The 25,015-nt window shown below is 39.1% G+C and overlaps 2 protein-coding genes and 1 pseudogene across 3 annotated transcripts; 1 reads left to right on the top strand and 2 right to left on the bottom strand.

The window, feature by feature from the left end:
* The first annotated feature begins 2,415 nt into the window (after positions 1–2,415).
* Positions 2,416–3,699, top strand: LOC137725021 (ribosomal RNA small subunit methyltransferase, mitochondrial pseudogene; annotated as a pseudogene). The gene is made up of 2 exons (XR_015956140.1): positions 2,416–2,756; positions 2,863–3,699. The product of XR_015956140.1 is annotated as a ribosomal RNA small subunit methyltransferase, mitochondrial pseudogene (transcript).
* A 1,840-nt stretch (positions 3,700–5,539) lies between these two features.
* Positions 5,540–12,903, bottom strand: ROT3 (Cytochrome P450 superfamily protein). Its single transcript, XM_068482640.2, has 9 exons — positions 12,191–12,903; positions 9,536–9,863; positions 9,027–9,176; positions 8,548–8,832; positions 7,333–7,428; positions 6,988–7,066; positions 6,773–6,879; positions 6,109–6,239; positions 5,540–6,016 (listed from the first exon to the last, which is right to left on the bottom strand). Exons 1-9 carry the CDS (start codon positions 12,415–12,417, stop codon positions 5,926–5,928), a joined length of 1,494 nt encoding a protein of 497 aa, XP_068338741.2. The 5' UTR covers positions 12,418–12,903; the 3' UTR covers positions 5,540–5,925.
* A 6,001-nt stretch (positions 12,904–18,904) lies between these two features.
* Positions 18,905–24,898, bottom strand: LOC148690791 (uncharacterized). Its single transcript, XM_088685296.1, has 2 exons — positions 23,473–24,898; positions 18,905–18,975 (listed from the first exon to the last, which is right to left on the bottom strand). The coding sequence occupies exons 1-2, from the start codon at positions 24,896–24,898 to the stop codon at positions 18,905–18,907; spliced, it is 1,497 nt and encodes a 498-aa protein (XP_088541422.1).
* Positions 24,899–25,015: the final 117 nt, after the last annotated feature.

Below are 25,015 nucleotides of genomic sequence, written 5' to 3'. Positions count from 1 at the left end.
CCTGATCTCAGTCGGGGTGTGTCAATTACTGTTCATTAAGGGCAGTTACTGTTTACTAGGTGGATAGCATAGTGTATTGCCTGGGGGTTTCACACGCTGGAACTGCTCTTAGGCAGACCACATTTTATAATTTGAAATCTTTCTCATAGAGGTAAGGTCCATAATATAAGTAGGTCACATCTCTATTAGAATTCAAGTGAGCTATTTATGGTTGATCTTACTTTGTGAGTTCTGCAAACATGAATGATAGAAATCAGTCCAGACACACGTGCCACAAGTTCTAGTATTTCCCAAATCACATAAACAAGATCCATCTAGTTAGTAAGGTAATCAAGAAAACATTGTTGCTCCAAAACCTCAAACACACTAAATCTTGTAATTCACATCTATGACTTAACGCATTATACTTCTAGTACGACACAAATACATCACAAAACACACCATAAAGTTTACCTCTAGTGTTGCCACTCGTTAAAAGCAAAAAAGGAAAAGAAACCCAAAAGGTATAACTAGGAAAAGCCATTCAAGACACACAATCTAACAACAAAATGGAAAAAGGGTAATTAAGTCGTTAAAACAATGATTAGTAAGTAGTAATTAAGCACATGAGCTCCAATCACGCTCAAAAGCAAATTAAGATTGTGGCACCAAACCCAAATACCAATTGCATAATTTGCATGCACGAGTTGTGAAATGTGGAATCTGATTCATTCGGGTTTCGGATTCCTTCACCCACAAGTCTTACTTTGGACAATCCACTTTTTGAAGCCATCCATAGATGTTGGCCTTCATTATTCTTAAGGTTGTATGCACGCATAAAATTTTCAGTGTACTCGAAACACAAAGTGGAACATCACATGTTATTATAAAAATGAAGGAAAATTTTACTTTTCAACTGTCATTCCACTTGTACAATGACATATAATGTACCATCTCATGTTCCGTGCACACTGAAAAATCTATCTTATGCATGGCTTAATGGCATTGTAACATCAACAACCACTCCTTGAGTCTAGAAGCTAATCATTTAGTGTTCCACAATTGCTTCAACAAGACTACACTTTGTAAAGTAGATATTGGATACCTCACTTTTCTTATTTCCTTGTCCTGCGGGACATCATCAAACGACTTAATAAAAAAACCGTTCCTTAAAGTCATTTGAGTTAGCCATTGATACATGTGGGGTTAATTTTCATTGGCGTCAACAGTTAAAATCTTTTGAGCTTAAACTTGTAAACTAGATCAACATACGTCCATTTCCTCATATTGTTCATTTTTATGCATTTGAGAACCATTATCAGTCAGCACTTCAACACAATCACCATGCTTTCATTTCTCCTTCGTCGTGTTTTTTCTTTCACTATAAAGAAATGTGTTCTAACAACAATTTTAAAACATTTTGTTGGAAAATATAAAGGAAAGTATTTTAAGAGATTTGATTTGATTTGGTCTAAATTTCCTTGTCTTGTGGACAAATGTTTGATTGATTTATTTTCTAATATTGCTCTATTGTAATTTTATAAATAACTCCCTATATAAAATTAAAAAAAACATTATTGAAGTTGTAATTGAAAATTGTGAGACTGTAAAGAATTCTAAATTTAATAAAATAAAATAAACCCTTTTAATTTCAATAATACTTCACTGCTTTCTGTCGGTGCCCTGCAGGTTAAGGTTGCATATTGCCATATTGAATTCGAGTGAGTCTAAATGATCATGTCTCTTGTGACCAATGCAACATAACTATGTACGGGGGCACATATTTTTTTTTCGGTATCAAAACAACAAGGAGTGATTCCGCACATTGCTTTCATTTTATTTCTGACTATTGAATTGAACAAATTAAATGATAATCGAGAGGCATGAAAAAAAATTAAAAAATTGCAAAAGGAAAAAAATGAATGTCAACAAATCAGGAATTTCAATAAACCAAACTAAATCGATCATGTAGGGTTGACTATACTTCGGCCAAATCATTACCAACACGGTTAGTTCAGTTTACAGTTTAGGTCATAAGTTGAAAGAAACGAACAATGTAAAGCTACGTGGACAAACAAAAATAGCACATGGGTTTCATCTATATTAGAATAGATAAGAGGTGAGCAACGTGAGTTGTTTGTCGTGTGTTTAAATTTAAGAAGTCCACAATAGTTGTGATAGAAAGTATTTTGGGCCCAAAAATGGCCCAACACTTTTCCAATCCAAAACCAAACTCAGATAGCCCAATTTTTGTTCGAGTTTGGGTCACACGGGGCAGTTGCTGGCCCAATAACAAATTAGCAGTCTACCTCTCATTTTTTAAGTTTTCAGTGCGGAAGCCGAAACTCCCACCACAGCAACTGAAATTTAAATCTCAACGGTAATATGCTTCGACTCCTAAAATCTCTTTCTGGACTCAGCCCCAAGCTACGTTGACTATGGCAGCTGCAATTGAGTTCCAGGTATCGCTGCCACCCGAAAACTGATGGCGGCGCCGATAGGGCTTGGAAACGGAAGAGAAAGAGGATGGTTATATGCAGTTACACAAGAGCAAAGGGCAGCACCTTTTAACCGAACAACGGAATCTCGACAACATTGTTCGAAAATCCGCAATAAAACCCACCGACACCGTCCTCGAGATCGGACCCAGCACCGGAAATCTCACGCTCAAGCTTCTAGAAGCCGCCCAGAGCGTCGTCGCCGTCGAACTCGATAAGCGGATGGTGGAGGTTCTCCAAAAACGTGTTGCGGAGAGTGGTGTTCAAGATCGTTTAACTGTAAGTTTAATGCCGCACCCATGTTCGATGAAATGCCTGAACGAAGTTTTGAGCTTTTAGAATGAATGACATTGGTTAAGGCGTTTGATGATTGGTCTTTTTGTAGGTTATCAATAAAGATGCATTGAAGGCGGAGTTTCCTCGGTTTGATCTTGTTGTGGCGAACATTCCACACGGAATATCTTCGGCTCTGGTAGCTAAATTGGTTTACGGGGCGAGGCCGTTTCGTAGAGCGACACTGCTGCTGCAAAAGGAGTTTGCGAGGAGATTGTTGGCTAAAGCCAGGCGACTCGGAGTTCAACTGCTTGGCTGTGAATGTGAAACTGGTGGCCGATGTCGAGTTTGTCATGGATGTGAGCAAGAGGGAGTTTGTTCCGTGCCCAAAAGTTGATTCTTCTGTTGTTATAATCCGCCCGAAAGCTGAAGTTCCGAATGTTAATCTGGACGAGTGGTGGGCTTTCATAAAAGCTTGTTTCTGTAAGAAGAACAGAACGCTTGGGGCAACATTCAAGCAAAAGAAGGTGATGGAGCTACTGGGGATGTCCAATTTGGCAGGCTCAAATGGTGAAAGCAAAGATTATATTAGTAGCAGCAACAACGCGAAGATGAAGGAAAGAGTGATGAAGAGGAGTTTTCTCCGTCTTCTTGCTCAGAAATAGGGGCGAGTTCTTTCAAGGAGAAGTTAATTGGGGTTCTGAAATCAGGTAATTTTGAAGACAGGCGGCCTTCAAAGCTGTCGAATGAGGAGTTATTGCATTTACTGGCAATGTTTAATCAAGAGGGAATTTACTTTCATGATCACTCTTAAGAGTGGGAATGCAGAGAATGAAACATTTACTGTTGCTTACACTTGATAGCTATTAGCTTAAACTATTTGGAGGGAAATTCAAACCTTGAGTGTAGAGAAAAGCACACAATTCTAGTAAATTTGGCTACGTCCATACTTGCGATTGCTATTAACCTATTAGCTACATGGTCTCACAATCTCACTCATTAGTTGGGATGTCACGTTTTGGGGATTCTTGAATCCAATCAAAGAGCACATCTCGCTATTAGTATCTGTCTTGTCATGTGACGAGAGAGCTACCGATGGGGACATATCCCGATTACATGTTAGAATTTTTTGACATTTTGAGGCTCTCACACCGAATTATAAGAAAATTAACATTAATATGACAATATTCTTATGACGCTTTCACAGATAATTGTTTATAGTTTTTGTTTTAGCTAAATTGGTTGAAATGATAAATACCCAAATCTCAATTGATGAAGTAATGACTTTTTTATGTTTTGATTGATTTGTAGTTAGTAATTGATTTTGACCAGTTTAGTGCAATTATAATTTGTAAAGTTGATGATTTCAGTCAAAGTTCCTTGCGTCTATTCCTTTTCGTCATTTTCACCGTGGCTATACCACAAGCCTTGGGAAAATAGATCAATTTATTAAGGCTTTTAGCCAAAATGATCCATGAGATTTGCATAACACATCACTTTGGTCTCTGAGATTGAAAATCAATAGAAATGGTTCCTGAGATTGTCCACCATCCATTATTTTGGTCATTCCGTTAAAAACTCCTTTAAGTGTCTCGGAGCTCTTAGCTGGAAGTTTGGGCAATTTTCAAAACTTCGTGGCTCAATTGTATCTTAACCAAATTCGATCCATAATATATCAAAATAAAGATAGGAAAGTGTAGAACAAGATTATACCATTTGGAAGCCCAATGGTTGCCGAAGATGGCTAGAAAATAACCTAAAAGGTAACTGGTTCGCTGGAAAATTGGCTAGAAACTGGGTAGATTTTAAACATTTGTAACTTCTTCAATACTGAACGAAATCAAGTGATTCAAAAATGAAAATCATACTCTCGACGAGATGAAGAGAATGGTACCTTTCTTGATGGCTAAATCACCGTGGTTTGGCCGGAAAATGGCTCGAAAATGTCTGTCTTGGTCTCGAGCTACCCATTCTCTTCGTCACATTGAGAAGTATGATTTTCGTTTTTGAATCACTCAATTTCATTGAGTATTGAAAAAGATATGAACGTTTAAAGTTTACCTAGTTTCTGGCAAGTTTTCTAGTTTTCCCATGGACCAGTCACCTTTCAGGCTATTTTCCAGCCATCTCGGCAATCATCGGGCTTCCAAATAGGTATAATCTTGTTCTACACTTTCCTATCTTCATTTTGATATATTACAGATCGAATTTGGTTAAGAAACAATTGAGTTACAAAGCTTTGAAAACTGCACAAACTTCCGACCAAGAGCTTGGCGACACTTAACAGAATTTTTAACGGGAATACCAAAATAATGGATGGTGGACAATCTCAGGGACCATTTCTATTGATTTTCAATCTCAGGGATCATAGTGATATGTTATGCAAATCTCAGAGACCATTTTGGCTAAAAAAACCATTTATTAATTCTCAGGGCACTTGAGTGTTCCTCAAATTGAATGTAAATTTAATCTCATGAACTAAAATGATCAAAGATCCATTTGAATGCTTGATATGGAACATTATTGAAGCTAAATTCATTCCATCAAATTAGCAATTGGAGTTGTTACTCGTACGATTTCACAATCACGCGGCGTGCTTCGACGGGTCATGGTCACCTTGTTACAATTATGGTACCATGCTTGGCTCCACCAGATTAAAATTAATGGAATGGCGGTACTGGCACTGAAGGCTTCTGTATGCAGCTGAATAAGACCAAAGGCAACATATCTTTCTTGGAGTAGATAACCACCACTCAGCTCAAGTCATCGGATGAATGCAAACAGAAAAATTAATGGATGGGGACTTAGACAAATCCCCACTTGTATAATTGCATTCAATTTTTGAAGGGCAAGATAAAGGAGCCTGCCAAAGGGCCCAAAAGCACCAGCAATTTACAAGATAGTGACACAATAACTACCCTATAATACATATATAGGCCATCCACCTAACATGAGGACTTGTTAGATACCATGATTGGTCTTTTATAGTTCGGAAAATGCTAGAATTAGTTGCGCATGTACGTGTTAGCAACTCTAACCATACAAGCTTGTGACGCACGGAGTGGAAGCCGGTCCTGACGGCTCATAATACTTGCGACGCCGCACGATGTGACCAATAGTAGCAACTCTTCGTTTATTTAACAGGTTATGATTTGTACAGATAAAATTAAACATCCTAAGTGCTTATGGATGTGACTGTAATGGGCAGCTTCCTCTTCATCTTGACGGTTGGAAAGTGAACAATGCCATCCTTCTCAGCTACCCATCTGAATTGAAGAACAAAAAAAATATCAGCAAGTGGATATTGCAGCAATTGGGTTTTATTTAACAATCTTTTAATTAGGAACAATTTTTATACCTATAATTAGTGACAAGATGATGAAGAAAGACTGATAATTCAAGCCTGGATAGCTCCAAACCAGGGCAAAGCCTCTGTCCTCCACCAAATGGTGTAAAACTAGTGTTGTAGTTTACAGCAGCTTCTAATTTCTGTCAAAGAAAACGTATAAGCATAGAACATTTAACAAATTAGAAACCGGTCGTTCTACTTATAATTTGTTGGCTTTGCAGTACAACTAAAGGTCAATAGATCTGATCTTTGATTCGACTGACACCTGATTGGATCATCATTACACCAACTATCCCATCTTGCCAGCACAAATTATCTCGAGTGGAATAATTTGGGCAAGCCAACGGGATAGTTGGTGCGATCCAACTTGACAGTTAAAGTGTTGGAAATTGTTGGCAGTGCAAGGGAGTCTTCGGTATTGGTAAAAGTGAATTGTAAAGAAAATGTGCAGTGTAAATGTTCTTAATCACTTGAGCTACAAGCTCTATGAAAGTTTAGTGGCTGTTGCATTGTATTTAAACTTAAATTGAGCACATCAGATCAGAATCACAAAGTGTTAGGATCTAGGTACACCGTACAAGTCTAAGAGATAACTAAAATGATTTGCAGGAGAATTATCAAGTGATATAAACAGGATCAGATCAATTAAAACTAAAAAAAGAAAGGAGTTAACCTCCCATCTCCATGGATCAAACTGATATGGGTTTTTGTAGTTTTCTTCATCCATATGAACAGAAGTAAAAGAAGCCAAGACACACGATCCTTTTGGTATCAGATAACCTGGAAAAAAAAAACAAAAAAACCCAGCACAAAATCATAAGCAAAACAAAACAAGAGATATTACTGACACTTGAAAAAAGTCGTCTTAAAATATATACTGATATATACCTTTGATTTCAACATCCTTTTGAGCTTTTCTCCAAACAGCATTGATGATATTTGCCATTCTAAGAGTCTCACTTATCACCTTAATAAAAACAAATTAATAAAAAAGTTAGGGCTATTGGCTAAAATGAAAACTAAATCTTGATTGTCAAAATAATGATACGTCTATAGACTCATCATTTCACCCTTATAGACCCATCATTCTTTTGAAATGTTGTAGAATCATTAGAACAGTCCATTCCAAAAAGTTGGCACCTTCAAATTTAATTTTTAACATAAAAAAAAAATAATGTAGGAAATAATATGAAGAATCATTTTATATTCTCTTTGAAACAACTTGTGACTCACATTTTGAGTAAATGGCAAGGACATGTAATCAGTCCATGCATAATTTTCCGAGGAATCAAACTTGTTCTTCTGCCTCTTGAATTCCATGTTCTCCTCCTGCAAATATAAATAAATAATAACGAAAAGCACGCAACAGAAGCTTTCACTTTTAAATCGAAACAAGAAAGTGAAGAAAAGCAAGTTCACATGTTTCCTTTCACTGAAATGTTCATCAATTCTTACGCATATATGGAAACCTACTTTTGTAGATATACAGCAATGCTACTAAAAATATCATACTCACTCAAAGTATTTCACTTTTTCACCCCCTTTCTCAGCGTTTCTTATTGCCAGAGAGAAGAAGAAGAAGAAAAGAAACAAAAAGGTTTTATTCTGTGACAATGTACAGCATCAAACAGTTGTTAGATTCATCTTCAACAGTGTTCTTCTTCAAATGAACTACCTTTAGCCCTACCCATGCAACCCAACTCTTTTCCGAACTGTTTTGTCATAACTCTCTCGCATGAAAGTGAGATAATCTCGCAAACATAATATATATATATATATATTGTCTGTGTATGAATCTTGTGAATTAGTCAATATTCGTTTTTTGCCCAAACGCGCGTTCTGGATTCTCAGTTTGACACTCATATTGAACTTTCGCAAAGATGTAATTCATAGTATATCATGAACTATAAACACTATCAAAATTTAACTAACAATACGGCAGCTGAGCCGACCTAAGGGTCGTATAGTGAATGTATGACTATGCCGGAGTGGTCGAAATTCGCACAGAACCGCCACCCAAATGGTGGCAATGCTCGGGTGGATTAATTATTATTGGATGACTTTAATTTTGTAATTTGTGCCTATTTAGTACATAGAATTCAAAACTTAAATCATCATACTGTGATAAATAGGATGATGAGTGTTCCATTCACTCGAGGTGACGAGAATATTCATGTTTGTAAGAGTGGTCCCCACCACTCACCAGCAGCCGTTGGATTCAAATCCTACGGCTAAAAACCGTTACATCCCCACAAACTCTCCGTGTCTCACTCAGTGCATGCATTCGAGTTTCCAAATGAAACGAAGGGAACTTTTATAAAAGAAGTCGAATACTTCACAGATAAAAGTGACTGGGCCCACAGACAGTATAAAAACGAATTCTAGCCGTTCGATTAAGAAGCAATGAAAAAGCCTTGTGATGCCAACTGATGCGATATACGTACGTACCCGTAATTTGTCTAACGCCACAGGGCTGTCACTTAGGAACTTGACCGCTAGGGTCATGGCCATGGGAACAGTCTCCTCTCCTGGGATCATCATCTCTATTATATTTCCGGTGATGAAATCCAACGGCAGGCCATGAGTCTCGTTGTTTTGTTCACCACCTTCACGTAACAGCACATCCATTGCGTCTTTGACTGGAATTGTATTTTGGGTACAATTTGTATTTTCCATTGCCATCTTTTTCACCTCTAATATTTTACCCACCATCTTCAACAATCGCTCTCTAGCCTGCCAGCATATGGATTATGATATATCCACACAAATAAGACCAATAATTGAAACAGAACCTAGCCTAAGTATGAGTAGTGCTGGAGTAGCGGAAATCGAACTTGAGATCACGGATGCAAGAGCGAATCAACTGAGCGACAAACCCGCAGTGATAACCATGCACTGTGAACACATATAATACAGGCGTACTTTACCTTGAGAGATTTATACAGCCTAGTTCCAGGGAGCTTGATAGGTATGCAAATTAAACCTTTGATGAACTCTTCAAATTCTCTCTTCAGAAGGTTTAAATCTTCACCAGGATCAACGCTCATTAATACTTTAACCAAAACTTCAAATGTAATCTGAAATGCCCAAAAAGAAAGTATACATTATCACTGTTCTCACACGTATGATGAAAGAAGAGTACTACAATACAGTTAGTTGCTAATGCACGCAAACTGATCTCGGTTGTTATAATACATGCCCAAAATGCATCAACCCCAAAATTTGCACATGCAATTGGAGGACTTACATTTGCACTTCTCTATGTGAAACGCGTAATGTTTTGTTATCCTGTATCTAGCAATGTTATGTTGTAACAAATTAATATGGTTCTTTTATTATTTTTTTTTTTTAACCAATTAATATGGTTCACTTTATTCAAAATTTTACTTCGGCATATAAAATGTACTACTTGATCATAGAGACATAGATGGGGGACCTTTTGTGTTTCATCTTGGACGTAAATGGGAGACTGCATGTCTCTCCAAAGAGCCAGGTTGAGCTTGACTGAGTTTTCGATGTCGGCAGTGATTCGAGCTTTGAACTGTGGTGATTTCAGATAACCAGCGATGAGTCCATGCACTCTCTTATGAAGGCTTCCATTTATTTGGAGAATTGAATATTTTCCCATCAGTTCTGTAATTGATTTCGGATAAGCAGGAATGAAAGTATTTCCATGGTTTTGCATTACCACCTTGTTCACCTCAGCATCCGTAGACACTATGATAGGAGTCCCCAATATGTTTGTCTTGAACACCTTTCCATACCTATATATTCAGAGAGGGAGATTGTTACTCAAAAATTCTAGCATGCTCTGGCTTATGACATGCATTGTATGAACACAGAGTTGAATATACTATACAGTTAAGAATTTGAGCAACCAAGAATCTAACTGTAAAGAATTCCAATACACTATACACTGATGCATATTAAAAAATCAATTAAGAATTTGAGCAACCAAGAATCTAACAGTAAAGAATTCCAATACACTATACGCTGATACATATTAAAAAATCTTATTGCGAGTACATATACACGATCATGTATGTCAATGTATACCATATACTAATGAAAATTAGAAAATCACATTGTGTGTACACTATATATTATCAAAGAGCCCATTCCATACTATATATACACGAATACATACTAAAAAATCCAATAACTCATGGCAATTAAATTTGCTACTTTTGAATTGATGACATGATATGTATGGTCATTTTTGTTGGGAGGTTGAAATCTATGGAGAATAGGAAGTGTTGTTAACTTATAATTAGTATAGAAGTGCAGAAAACAATAGAAGTTGGTGGAAGGTCTAGTTTCTAGCTAATTAGTGTATGTAGCAGGCTTTTTTTTTAACTTCTTTAAACTTCTTGGGGTTGCTCCCTTCCCACTCTTGTTTCCTTTTTTCTGCTATGGTCACCATCAGCCATGAATGAAGAAATTCCTTACTTTTATTTCTTTTCCTTATTTACATAGTTGTTGGTAACACTCTCTGGTTGCTCTGCCAGCCCAATAATTTCTTACTTCCTTTGTTTTTAAATTTTTTAATAAACAATATTTTATTCTGTACTTTTTTTAAATTAACGGTAAGACATGCATTTAAAAGCGAAAACAAACAAGCAAATACATTACTCTAACCAACTGATCCAACAATTATTTTTTAAAATCATTTTGGGTGGTAAACAAATGTTCTTTTATATGCAACATTTTACTCGAAAAAGGTGGAAGACACATCTGACTTATTATAATAATTAAATATCGAACTTATCATTTAAGTGAATCGAAATTGAGACTTCCTACTTATATGTAGAGAAAAACAGTTGTAAGGCGCAATGTAATGGGTGCATTATTTTTCTTTTTCTTTTTTTTTTTTTTTTTTTTTTGTATTATTAAGAGATACTTTGTAAAGGGAAATTTTAACTTAAAACTTGGGGTGGAAAAATAAATGTTATTAATAACAACTTTTAGCTATACCAGTGGATTTTTATGGTGAATACGGTATTACTCTTCAACTCAGTGTATCACGAATTTAAACCTTTTCCTTTTCTTAGTGCAGCTTAAAATAATAATATTTCTTAAAAACAACTTTGCTATAAAATCATTATTTCATGTCTCGTCGTTGATTACCACTTTATAATTAAAATATATATATTTGAAAAGAAAAAAAAAAACCCTAAATCATATATATATGGGAAAACGCTAGAGAGATCAATTTTTAAAATTAATTCACAAATCAAATGACGTGTTACCAATAGAAAATAAACATTAATTAACACTAAAGTAATAATTCAATCATCAACATTAATGTTATATAATTTACAATATTTAATTTAAAAATTTGATCTCTCTAACATTACCCTATATAATGTTTAATAGTTTCCATCAGTTTTTTTTTTTTCTTTTAGTTTATTAGGGTTCGAAACTATTACAATAATTTAAAGAATAGAGAATTTCAAATCTAGAATGAATAGGTGAAAACTCAACACTCCATGCAATAATATATTGAACCACTCGGTTATCGTTATCCTTTTCTTTCTTCTTATCTCTCTTTTCTGGTACATGTTAGATGATTCCCATTAAAAGCTATACCTTTACCAACTCGAATCTCTTTTACCCACACATGAACCGATCCAACCCTTAACTTTTAGGGAATTAAAAAATATATTTTTATTTATTCAACATCAATTAATCATGGTTGAATGGCTGGGAAAAAAACTACAAAATTGAAAAGAACATCATCAAAAAGCAGGAGTTCGTTTTAAGTTCATTGAAGTACAATATAATTAATTGATCTCATGCTACTTGTAATACTATCTCTATCATTGAAAGCATAAGCAGGAGAGAACGTATCTGTTCATATGATCTGAGAGAGATGTGCTTTTAATTAGAATATTTGGATACTTTATGACCATAATTCCCTGATTACGATGATGATGATGATGATGATGATGATGATGATGATGATAATAATAATAATAATAATAATAATAATAATAATATGCAGAAAATAGGAAATAGTATTTTCTGACAAAATAATCTAATATTAGTAAGGGTAGAGAAAAGGGAAGAAGAAGAAAGAGATAATTCTTACAGAGATCTGCGTTTTTCCATGAAGCTGACAGGTCGAGAGGTGTAGCCACAAGCAATGAAGTCAATGGTTTCTCCTATCAAAGGCCAACCTAACTTCCCTTTTGGAACCTGACCCTTTTGATTTTCCCTCTCGTTCTTGTTCTGGTTCTTCTTCTTCTTCTCATTAAACCAGAACAATGATCCTACAAGAATTCCCACCAAAACCCAACATCCCAAAACCCATCCCATCCTCACAAAAAGCAAAAGAACCTTTTGGTTCTCTCCTGAACTCCTTGTGATGTTTATGTAAAACCCTAGTTGTACAAACCTAGCTAGATCAAACGTTCCAAACCCTGGAGTAAGCCAAATGGCGAGGATGGATAGAACGATAAGTAGGAGCAACCTAGGTCCAGAATCCGAAGCGGAGTAACCCTAGGATATTTTGAGCAACTCAACTGCTGCTTATGAGTTTCTCACTGTTCCATGCAACTCCAACTAGCTAGCTCTCTCTCTCTCTCTCAAACACTACAGTATATATATATATACACACACACATAGAGAGAGAGAGAGACTGACAAGTCAATGGAGAAACTACTTGTTTTCGAGGGGTGAAATGAATGAGGGGGATCGAGGGGGATCGAGTGAGAGATTCGGAAGATCTATGAGGTCTCAACAGTCATTAATGCGGTGGTCATATTATTGTCTTTATTGGGTGCGCCAAGTCCCACGCTTTCCATTTGGTTCTTTCCCCCTAAATATTTATAATTTTATAGAGTGACGATATATAACCAATTGTAATTTAAAATCTCACATACGATTTTACAGTGGATTTTACTTAATGGAGAAAGGGGAAAAAGGACTAATTTCCCTATCATTTTATATGAAATGGACTAGCAAATAATCTCCCTATTATGCTTTTTCATTTTTACTTTTTGGAAATTTTTTTCCCTCTACTTTTTCAGGTCATACAAATTTCTCTCTCATTATTTTTATTCATTGATTTATTTAATTTGAAGGCAACAAGAAAAGAAGGATATCTTAGAGAAAAGAAATAATGGGAGTACAAAAGTAACTCTTATTTTTTTCTTTTTGACTTAGAAACCAATAGTAGGGACAAACATAAGACAAATAAGAGTAATAGGGACTTTAGAATGATTTTTAGACTAGTATTGAATTACTTTAAGCTAATTTAAAATACGAAAAAAAATCAGAACTAAAACTATAGCTCTTGGATGGTCATATATTCTTCGGTTTCTGTAACACTCAGTCTTCACTTTTTTCAAAGAAATTAGTAGTTCAAAATCTCATAAAAATAGTTGTCAAAAGAGTCAAGACATGTGCTCACTTGCATAATAAATTAATAATTCAAATCTCATATAACTAGTTGAGTGATAACATGACATTGACATATTCAGAGCTCCACACAATTGATGTAATTTAAATCTCATAAAATTATGTTTATGTTATGTTATCACTCCGCTAAGTTTATGAGATTTGATTACTAATCTTATTACTCGTGTGACCTAAAGTACCAAACGAATTACTATTTGTCTACTAATTCAAATCATATCCTGATCATTACTCGTTAGTGCAAAGAGGTGTTCTTTGAGGCAGATGGTTAGAGGGAGAAATGTGGAACTCGTGCTTTGTTAATGTTATTTTAATGAATACAGAAGATTTAGTCATAGAACCTCAACAAAATAAGGGGCTTTTAATCGATTAAGCTATTATCGCAAATTTAGATGAAATTTAATCATGTCACTTTGGATGTTTTTAATTTTGTTTCAATATTTTATCTGAGTTAAGTCGGGAAATCTCTTTACATATTCTAGTTAGAATTCATCCCATAAAGTATAGTAGTCTTTATGTTTTATATGAAAGTAAAGTTATGGAGACTAAATTTGTAAATAAAATTTTATAAACTAAATGACATAGAAGTTGATGGTTTGATTATTACTTAAACGTTGATAAACGTGCTCATTTATAATGGTAACATTATTTAATTTGTAAATTTTATTTATAAATTTGATCTTTTTAGTATTACCGTTCGTATAAAGTTGATGATTTAATTATGGAGTATGCTATCCACACATTCCGTTTTACTTCTTACACAAAATTTGATAATTTTTGTCCATTAATATTCTTCAATTCATCCAATCCGACGACCGAAAATTAAAAAGGTGTGTGAGAAATAAAATGGGATGTGTAGATATCACATCCCTTGATTATTACTTAAGCGTTGATAAACGTACTCATTTCTATTAATGACATATTATTTAATTTATAAATTTAATCTTCTTAGCATTATCGTATAAAATTTTATGCTATATATTAGTATTTGATTTGTTTCTTTAAATATCGCTGATTCATTTGAAATTGTAGGGCAGATATCCCCAAAGTTTATATCATTCGCATTTGGCAATTCATTTTAAAGTTGCCAAACATGAAACATGTTGATTGGTATGAAATAAATTATGTGAAAGAAAAGAAAAAAAGGAGAAGGGAAGGACAAGGGTGATGACAATTGAGTACTGGCTACTGAGTGCGGACAGACAGGTGTCTAGTCGATTGGACATCAGTAACACTGCTATTATTTTGACAAAAAAAATTCAATATAAAAAAAGACAATAACAATTAACAATGGTAGTACGTACAAACGCCTTTAGAAAATAAAGAAAACGAACAAAAAGTTAAAAAAAAAATTTAATTTTTATGAAAAAAAATAAATAAAAGTGTAATAAATAGTACTAGATAAAGGTAAAAATATGATTTTTCATTAAAAGATAACAATATCATAAATGTTTCGTTAAAACTCTGAAGAAAATATGGGTTGAATCATCTTCATCAACCTCATGTTTATAGTGTGAGAATTGTTAATGGGTTGTATCTTTCTTTATTTAGAAGGAAGATGTCTTAACCACTTAATACTATAATTTAGTGGTATTTTTTCACTTATAAGTGAGAGATCTTAAGTTTAATTCTTTCTAAAAGCAAATTTGAATGTCATTATCGCTACTCTATTATGAGGTTAAACTCATTCCCTCTCCGTTAATATAAATAATATCGTTTGTTAAAAAAAAAAAAGTAAAATATCTTAAATTCAAATTTCAAAAATTAAGATTACAATTATTTTATTTCTCAACCCTTTAATGTTGATGTATATCGTTGTATCAAATAAAAATATTGTCATCACACACTCATTTGTTTCTTTTTAAACTAAAAATAACTCAAGTAGATAAATAGCAGCTTTCGACAACTTTCGAGTGAGTCTATCTTTAGATGTTGACATACAAGAAATTTTAAGATGCACACAAAAGCAATGTCGGATGCTTTCGATTTTCACTCGGGCATTTTATTAAACACCTTAAGTGCATAAAATGGTTACACTCAGACGACCAAGGAGTAATGGGAGGCAGTCCCCAACAATTTTTGAGCCACCACGAGGTCAACTGATTCCGTAGACCTCAATGTGGATCTTCAGTGGTTTGTGTGTTGCCCACGATCTTGTGCATAAGTTTTAAATGAAATTTAGAACGAGTATTTTCTAATTGCAATTACTAAAATGATGAATTTCAATATGTTGTTAATGTTTGCTCACAACAATTAAATATGGATGATCCTATCCACATTTATTTTTACTCCTACATAACCTTCTTAATTTTCGAATGTCGAATCTAATGACTTTAAGAAAATTAATGAATAAAAATTAACAAAATGTATAAAAAATAAAAGAAAAATGTATGAATAGCACTTTAAATTTAGGGACATACTAAAAAGTTGACTGTTTTGAAATTTTAAAAAAAGGGTAAATTACATTTTACCCCTTCAGGTTTGGGATCAATTTCAATTCCTTATAACATTTTTAAAACATTTCAATTTCATACATTTACTTGTCATTTTATTTCAATTTCATACATCTGTTAGAAAATCTGTTAAGTAAACCGTTAAGTGATGACGTGGCAAATAAGAGGTCCCCATTTGTGTTGACGTGGCTACTACATTTATGCTACGTGGCTAAACGCTTAATAAAAATTTTAAAATATTAAAATAATTAATTATAAAAATAAAATAAAAGTCAAAACCTAGTTCGTCTTCCCCACCCTTTTCTGTCACATCCTGGCCCAGGCCCCCACCACATCCAGGGCTCAACTCTACCGTAACACGATATTGTCTGTTTTAGGCCCCGACCACGCCCTTACGGTTTTGTTTTTGGGAACTCACATGAGAACTTCCTATTGGGTCACCCATCCTGGGAATACTCTCGCCCTAACTCGCTTAACTTTAGAGTTCCAATGAACTTCGAAGCAAGTAAGCTCCCAAAAGGCCTCATGCTAGGTAGAGATGGGAATATACATATAAGACTTACAAGATCCACTCCCCTAGGCGATGTGGGATGTTATAATCTACCCCTTTTAGGGGCCCGACGTCTTCGTCGACACACTTCCGACCATGGATTGGTTCTGATACCAAATTGTCACATCCTGGGCTCGACTCCACCGTTGCACGATATTGTCCGCTTTGGGCCCCTACCACACCCTCACGGTTTTGTTTCTGGGAACTCACGAGCAACTTCCCAGTAGGCACCCATCATGAGATTGCTCTAGCCCAAACTCGCTTAACTTCGGAGTTCCGATAGAACTTGAAGCCAGTGAGCTCCCAAAAGGCCTCGTGCTAGGTAGAGATGAGAATATACATATAAGGCTTACAGGATTCACTCCCTTTGGCGATTTGGGATGTTACAATTTTATTGCTTTAGCCCAAACTCGCTTAACTTCAGAGTTCCGATGGAACTCGAAGCCAATGAGCTTCCAAAAGGCCTCGTGCTAGGTAGAGATGGGAATATACATATAAGGCTTACAGGATCCACTCCGCTAGGTGATGTGGGATGTTACATTTTTCCCCACCCGAGCACACCCCCAACCCTATCCTCTATAACCACCAACAAAATCCCTCTGTCACTATTAACACTCGACACCACACCCACATACACTACCAAATCGCAGTAATTGAAACCCAGCAATTCAAATCTGTGTGGTTTGAAATTGGGAGAAATCGAAAGCCTATGTGGTTGAAATAGGGAAACCTAATTCGTTACTTTTCTTTCTCATTAACATCGCAATGAAGCTAGTTGGGTAGTTCATATATCTGCTCGATTTCAACGCCAGTTGGGCCTTTCAGCACAAAGAGCTTTGAATCCTCAAAAACCCAAAACCATAAACCAAAAAAAAAATCTAAAATTTCCTAGTGAGGAAGACGCTGAGGTTGGGGTGAACTATGCATTTCCTAGTGTTGAACAAACCAGTCGTTTCTGAGGTAGACGGCGGCGAACGACGCGCATTAGAAATCAAAGGTGGCTGCGGCGTCAGAGGAGGTGAAGGCAAATAGGAGGCTAGATCTTGAGGAATACCACAAGATTTTTGAGGTGATGAGGACATTGGATTTCTAGATTTTGTTCGTGTCGTTTTTGTGCGGGGTGGGGACTGGGGGGAAGGGGGTTGCAGGGTAGGTGGGGGATGGTTTTTTGTTTTTTTTAATATATATATATATATATATATATATATATATATATATATGTATGTATGTATGTATATAAAAACTAAATTATTATAATATTTGTAATGACACACCCCGACCGAGATCGGAGCGTGCTGGCCGTCACACGAAGGTGACGTAGCCATGTGCACGTGCGGAAGCTAATAAAGTAGTAATATAAAAGTACGAATAATTAAAAACTAGCATACAAGGTACTAATACAAGTGCTAGTAAGTGATATACAAATTCAGAGCAGGTCTAAAGCAGTCCAAACAAAAACGACAACAGCAGTACGCCCGAAGGCGACCCTACAATAGGGAGTGTCTGTCAGAACGCCGGAGAGCCCTCAAAGGAAACCACCGCAACGGCTAAGCAACTAGAACCTGGAGGGGCGCAAAACAAAAGCGTGAGTGGGCAAAAACAAAGCTCTTTGAAAACCGTTTAGCAAAATACATTCTAACCCGTCGCCGTAAAACCTGTATACTTCCCAGAAAATAAATATATATCTACGTATGTATAAACATGCAAAACATGCTCAAGGGTATGCCAAACATGCTCAAGATATGCCATGCAAAAGCCTCATAATAAATGTAAGTGCCCAGGCATAAATCATATCAACATCATAACATCTGGCAGCCGAAGTCACCTAACGTGACCTGTACGGCTGCATCTAGAGCTCAAATCTCAACTCTATAACTGAACCTGCCCACGAGTCGGAACCACTCCAGGTGGTCTGTACGACAGGCATGGGTGTAATACATATATACGCTCTAGTGCTACGATCACGTGAAGGCTGTGCGAATAATCGCGGGTCACCTACGAGTCGGAACCACCTAATGTGGTCTGTACGACAGGCTTATGCACCTAACTTGGATCCAAGCTGAGTGTGTGGTGCGGGAGGTGAACATCACGTGAAGGACTGTGCCCTACTCTGGGCGGGAGCACTAACACCGGGGGTGCAGGTTATGAGCTCTCTAAGTCTCTCAAACTACTGCTGAAAGTAAATATGATTACCACTTACCTGGCACTTACCTGTGCGTCCACAGCACCCAATATGCACATATATATGTATGCCACTACTAATGCGTGCAATGATGCATGAACGATAATAATAACATGCATGGCATAAGGCAAATAACCCTTTTAAATTCAATTTCTGGGAATATAAATGTATATAGGTATATACGGAAAACAAAAAGCCCACTCACTGGTATGTAGAAGGGTCGTAGCCCCCCTGCCTCGCGTGTGCACGCTCGTCCTCGGGGTACGTGTCACCTAAATGCGAAACAACTATAAAAACGTTAACTTTAAAGCACATAACCATCTTCTCGTAATAACTTCTCATACATTGCTCAAAATGGACAAATGAATATACCAACGTGCTCTACACAACCTCAGGATCACAACCATATTTTTAACATAATTTTTCTCCGCCGCACGCGCCCCCACGCGCCGGCCAAGGCACGGACCTACGCGCCCCCCACGCGCGGCCACGTGCCATGCACACTGACGGTGTCAACAGACGCCGTCAGGAATATTCCATTAAACTGACGGAATATTCCGTTAAGCCTAACTGATGCCGTTAACGGCGTCAGGAATATTCCGTCAACTTTGACGGAATATTCCGTCTCCTTCTCCAATCAGTCCTCGACGCCGGCGCCGTCGCCGTCGCCGGCACCGTCGCCGGAAAACCTGCAACTCACGATTTCTCGCTCCTTTTTCCACCTTTTTCCACGATTCTTGCACCAAAATCAACCCTAGAGCTAGTAGAACATGTCCCAACAAGTTTTAAGGTCGAAAACTACAAGATTATACCTGTCCAAAAACTCCAAACTCGGCCAACTTCAAACCAGGCCTTCCCGACGTCCAAATTCGTCCAACGAGCTACTCCGAGGCTCCTGGGAACCTCACAAACACAACTACGAGCTCAGAAAACCCAAAAACTTAATGTACAAACTTTGCATGAACAATACTCAAATCGGCCATTGATGAAACGACGTGAAAACGAAGGATTTCTCACCTGAAAATGGTATGGCTGAGCTCGCCTCGACCTCACGAGTTGAATGGTGTAGTTGGTTCCTTCGATCTGTGATGGTTTGGGTGTTTTTTATGTTTGTCCGTACGTCGAAGGAAGAAGAAGAAGAAGAAGGGGAGAGAGAGAGAGACACGGGACAGAGGCAGAGGGAGAGGGAGAGTGTGACAGTGTGTGTGAGTGGTCCAACACCTGCCACCCCACACAACAACCCACAACGTGACAAAACGAACTAGGGGCAAAATCGTAATTTCACACGTGCGTTTCAAAAGTTCCGGGACGGGATGTCACAACCTTCCCACCTTAAAAGAATTTCGTCCCGAAATTCAAAACAACAAGCAGCAGCCCCTAGTGGCCAAAGAACAAACGAGGATACAAATCCCTCATCCGGTCCTCTGTCTCCCACGTTGCTTCCTCAACTGAATGATTCCTCCACAAAACCTTCACCAAATTCACCGTCTTGTTCCTCAGAACCTTCTCTTTCCAATCAATGATCGTCACCGGTTCCTCGTCACACGTCAAATCTGGGTTGATCTCAAGCGGTTGAGGAGGTATCACGTGAGATGGATCAGCAACATAGTGTCGGAGCATAGACACATGAAAAACATTATGCACTCTAGCCAACTCCGGAGGCAACTCCAACCTGTAAGCTACCTCACCAACTCGTTCTGTGACCACGTATGGTCCGATGTACCTGGGACTCAACTTCCCCTTCTTTCCGAACCGCACAACACCTCTCCACGGTGAAAGCTTCAGAAATACCCAGTCTCCGACATCATACACTCTGTCCGTAGCATGCCGATCCGCTAGACTCTTCTGCCTGTCCTGAGCTGCTTTCAGGTTAGACTTAATCACCTGAACATTCTGAGTAGTCTCCTCGACAATCTCTAGACCCACTAAAACTCTTTCGCCAACCTCTGACCAACACAACGGTGTGCGACAAGCTCTGCCATACAAGGCCTCAAATGGCGCCATGCCAATGCTCGAATGAAAACTGTTGTTGTAAGCAAATTCCATCAAATCTAATCGCTGGTGCCAAGCATCACCAAACTGCAACACCGACGCTCGCAGCATATCCTCCAAGGTCTGAATAGTTCTCTCTGACTGTCCGTCTGTCTGTGGATGATATGCCGTACTGTAAAGTAACCTCGTGCCCAAAGCTTCCTGAAAAGCCACCCAAAACTTAGATGTGAAACGTGGATCACGATCCGAGATAATACTCATAGGGACACCATGGTACTTCACAACCTTTGAGATAAACAACTCCGCTAAACGGCTCAAAGAATACTTCTCTCTCACTGGAATAAAATGAGCCGACTTAGTGAGCCGATCAACGATCACCCAAATGCCGTCGAAGCCATTTTGTGTACGCGGCAACTTGTACACAAAATCCATGGTGATATTTTCCCATTTCCACTCTGGAACGGGAAGCGGCTGCAACAACCCAAACGGCTTCTTCCTCTCTGCTTTAACTTGCTGACACACAGCACACCTGCTCACATACTCGGCTATCTCCCTCTTCATACCCGGCCAATAATAAAATGGTCGAATGGTATGATACATTTTAGTAGCTCCTGGATGCATGGCATAAGCCGAGATATGTGCTTCATCGAGAATTTCTTTCTTCAACTCCATACTATTAGGCACGAACATCCTACCTTCTAGCATCAACATGCCATCCGAATCACGAACTCTGAGGTCTCGCCTCCTTCCTTGATCTCGAGCTTGAATAAGTTCTTGAGTCTCCTGATCAGCTACTTGGGCTTCAAGCACCCGATCAACAAGTATCGGCCTAACTTGGAAATTAGCAAGTAATGCCACTTCTCGATCTTCGGCTTCTAGCCTTACTCCCGTAGCACGCAAGTCCACCAAAAGAGGAGCACGACTAGCGTACAACGCATTAATACAGCCCTGTGACTTCCTGCTAAGTGCATCAGCCACTACGTTCGCACGACCAGGATGATAATCAATCGTGCAATCGTAATCGCTGAGCAACTCCAACCACCTCCGCTGACGAAGATTAAGCTCCTTCTGAGTAAAAAGATATTGGAGACTCTTGTGATCTGTAAAGATCCTACACTTCTCTCCGTAAAGATAGTGTCTCCACAACTTCAACGCAAAAATGATAGCAGCCAACTCCAAATCATGTGTAGGGTAATTCGACTCATGAGGTTTCAACTGTCGCGAAGCATAAGCAATCACCCTACCATGCTGCATTAACACACATCCCAGACCATTCAAGGAAGCATCGCTATAAACCTCGAAATCACCATTATCGTCTGGGAGTGCCAAAACAGGTGCATGAGTGAGACAATGCTTCAACTGCTGGAAACTCTGTTCACACCTAACATCCCACTCAAATTTAACATCCTTCCTCGTTAACCTCGTCAATGGCAAGGCAATTACCGAAAAATCCTTAACGAATCTCCGATAATACCCCGCCAAACCAAGGAAACTTCTCACCTCGGTGACGGTCCGTGGTTGCTCCCAACTCTCCACAGCTGCCACCTTCTGAGGGTCAACCAGAATACCCTGAGCAGAAATGATGTGCCCCAAGAACGCAACTTGATCTAACCAGAACTGGCACTTGCTAAACTTAGCATATAACTGGTGTTCCCTCAACCTCTTCAACACCAAAGTAAGATGTCGAACATGCTCCGCTTTCGACTTAGAATACACCAGAATATCGTCAATGAAGACAATGACAAATCTATCCAAGTAAGGCTGGAATACTTGGTTCATCAAATCCATAAAGGCGGCTGGTGCATTCGTCAACCCAAATGGCATAACCAGAAACTCGGAGTGACCGTAACGAGTCCTGAAGGCCGTCTTAGGGACATCATCCCTACTGATCTTCAGCTGCTAGTAACCAGACCTCAAGTCTATCTTAGAGAACACACAAGCACCTCTCAGCTGATCGAACAAATCATCAATACGAGGCAATGGATAACGGTTTTTAATCGTCACCCGATTGAGTTGTCTGTAATCGATGCACAGCCTCAAAGTTCCATCCTGTTTCCTTACAAACAACACTGGAGCGCCCCAAGGCGAAGTACTAGGCTGAATAAATCCTTTATCCACTAACTCCTGCAATTGAACCTTCAATTCCCTTAACTCCGCGGGAGCCATACGATAAGGAGTTAAAGAAATAGGATTTGTACCTGGAATCAACTCAATGGTGAACTCCACATCTCGCTCTGGGGGTAAACCAGGTAAATCCTCGGGAAATACATCAGGGAAGTGTCTGATCACTCTCACATCCTCAACTCTGCTAGTAACAGCCTCATCTAGCACCACATGAGCCAGATACCCCTGACAACCCTTAGTTAACAACTTTTTCGCTCGCAGCACCGAAATAATGCCATGTCTCACCCCACTCTGCTCACCCACGAAAGTAATCACAGGTAGTCCAGGTCGGTGAAACGTAACTACTTTCCCGTAACAGTCAATGTTGGCACGATAGAAGTGCAACCAATCCGTGCCCAGAATCACATCAAAGTCCACAATATCTAACGGGATAAGATCGGCTGACAGAGCAACACCCTCTACGATCACTGGACATCCTGGGTACACACAATCTATAACACAGCTCTCTCCTCTAGGCATAACAAACTCTAAATTATACCCTAGAGGTGTGGGGCGAGGTTGCGTCACTTGAGCAAACGTATGAGAAATTACGGAATGTGTAGCTCCACAATCAATTAAGACTCTAACAAAACAACCAAGAATATTCAACGTACCCATAATCAAGTCCGGGTTGTTCTGAGCGTCCTGCAGAGAAATATTGTGAAGACGCCCCTGTCCCTGCTGACGCCCGCCGCGGCCTCTGCTCGCCTGAACGCCGCGTCCCTGAGCACCACGCCCCTGACTGGGCTGGCCCGACTGTCTCGAAGATCCTGCACTGCTAGTGGCAATCTCCCCCTGCTGATACTGTCCTCCCTGAAACCACTGAGAACCACCCACCGGAGCTGGCGGATACGGCATATAGCCGCCTGAATACTGGGGATAGCCACCCTGGGAATAGGGATCCTGGGGATACTGATACTGCCCCGGAGCATAAGGGACAGCATCACCCTGATAGTGGTAAGCACCACCTCGACCCGTCTGGCCGTAACTACTAGGACCCTGGATCTGCTGGAGTGGTGCAGGCGGTGGCATAAAGGTCTGTTGTGGTTTCTGCTGCTGCTGACCCTGGGGACAATTCGCCGCTCTATGTCCCACCTGTCCACACATGAAGCAACCACTGCTACCACGTCTACACTCGCCAAAATGCCGGTTGTTATACCTACGGCAAACTGGGGCTCTGCCTCGCCCACCATCGCCCTGCCTCTGGCCTCTAGCGCCACCAGAAAATCTACCCCCACGACCCTGTCCAGTGGCACTGAAGCCACCACTCGAAGAACTAGAACTAGCTCCACCTCTCTTGAAGTTCTGAGTCTGACGGGGCCCGAGCGATGCCTGACCTTTGCCTTTGTCAACTTTCTTCTGGTTGCCGTCCTTCTCTTCATCAGTATCGCTCGACATATTCTCGGAGTCCTCGATCCTTAACAGTATCTCATAGAAGTCCCGGTAAGTCTCGCTGTGGACTGTAGACGCCATAGAACGCCACTTCTTCTTGGTGCCCAAACAGAAAAGACGGAGCATCTCCGCCGGGTTACCAGCGACATCAGGATGGTAACGAGAAAAGTCCGTAAACTTGCGATAGTACTCATTTGCCGACATCTTCCGCTGTTTCAGCTCGGAAAACTCCTGCTTCTTACGGTCAATGTACTCAGGGGGAACATACCTTCTCCTAAACAACTCCGTAAAAACATTCCAATCAGTCCTCTGATCCGGAGTCAACCTACGAAGCTCCTGCTCCCACCAAGCTGCCGACTCCGTATCCAGAAACCATGCGGTCGTCTCGACCCACCTCTCCATAGGCAAGTTCCCCTGATTATGTAGCACACGGAAAGTCTTCTCTATGTGTTCTAGCCAGCGCTCTGCGCCCTCGTGTCCCTCGCTGCCCTTAAACTTATCCAACTTCAGATTGTACATAGTCTCCAGAGGAGTCCTCTGGGGAGGGCGCATAACTGACTGAAGGGCTGCAGCAAAAGCTTCCCCTAACTGAGTAATATCGGGGAAACTAGGCTCAGAAGAGCGACGGGGTTCCCGACGAGGAGGCATAATTCTGGCAGAAGACACCAAAACCATTAGAATACTCACAAGGACACAGGACTGCCAAACCTAGGCTCTGATACCAAACTGACACACCCCGACCGAGATCGGAGCGTGCTGGCCGTC

Source organism: Pyrus communis, chromosome 15 (genome assembly GCF_041283825.1).
Source record: "Pyrus communis isolate YQ-2024b chromosome 15, ASM4128382v1, whole genome shotgun sequence".
In the NCBI taxonomy this organism is placed as follows: domain Eukaryota; kingdom Viridiplantae; phylum Streptophyta; class Magnoliopsida; order Rosales; family Rosaceae; genus Pyrus; species Pyrus communis.
This window is presented reverse-complemented; position numbering and strand designations above follow the sequence as displayed.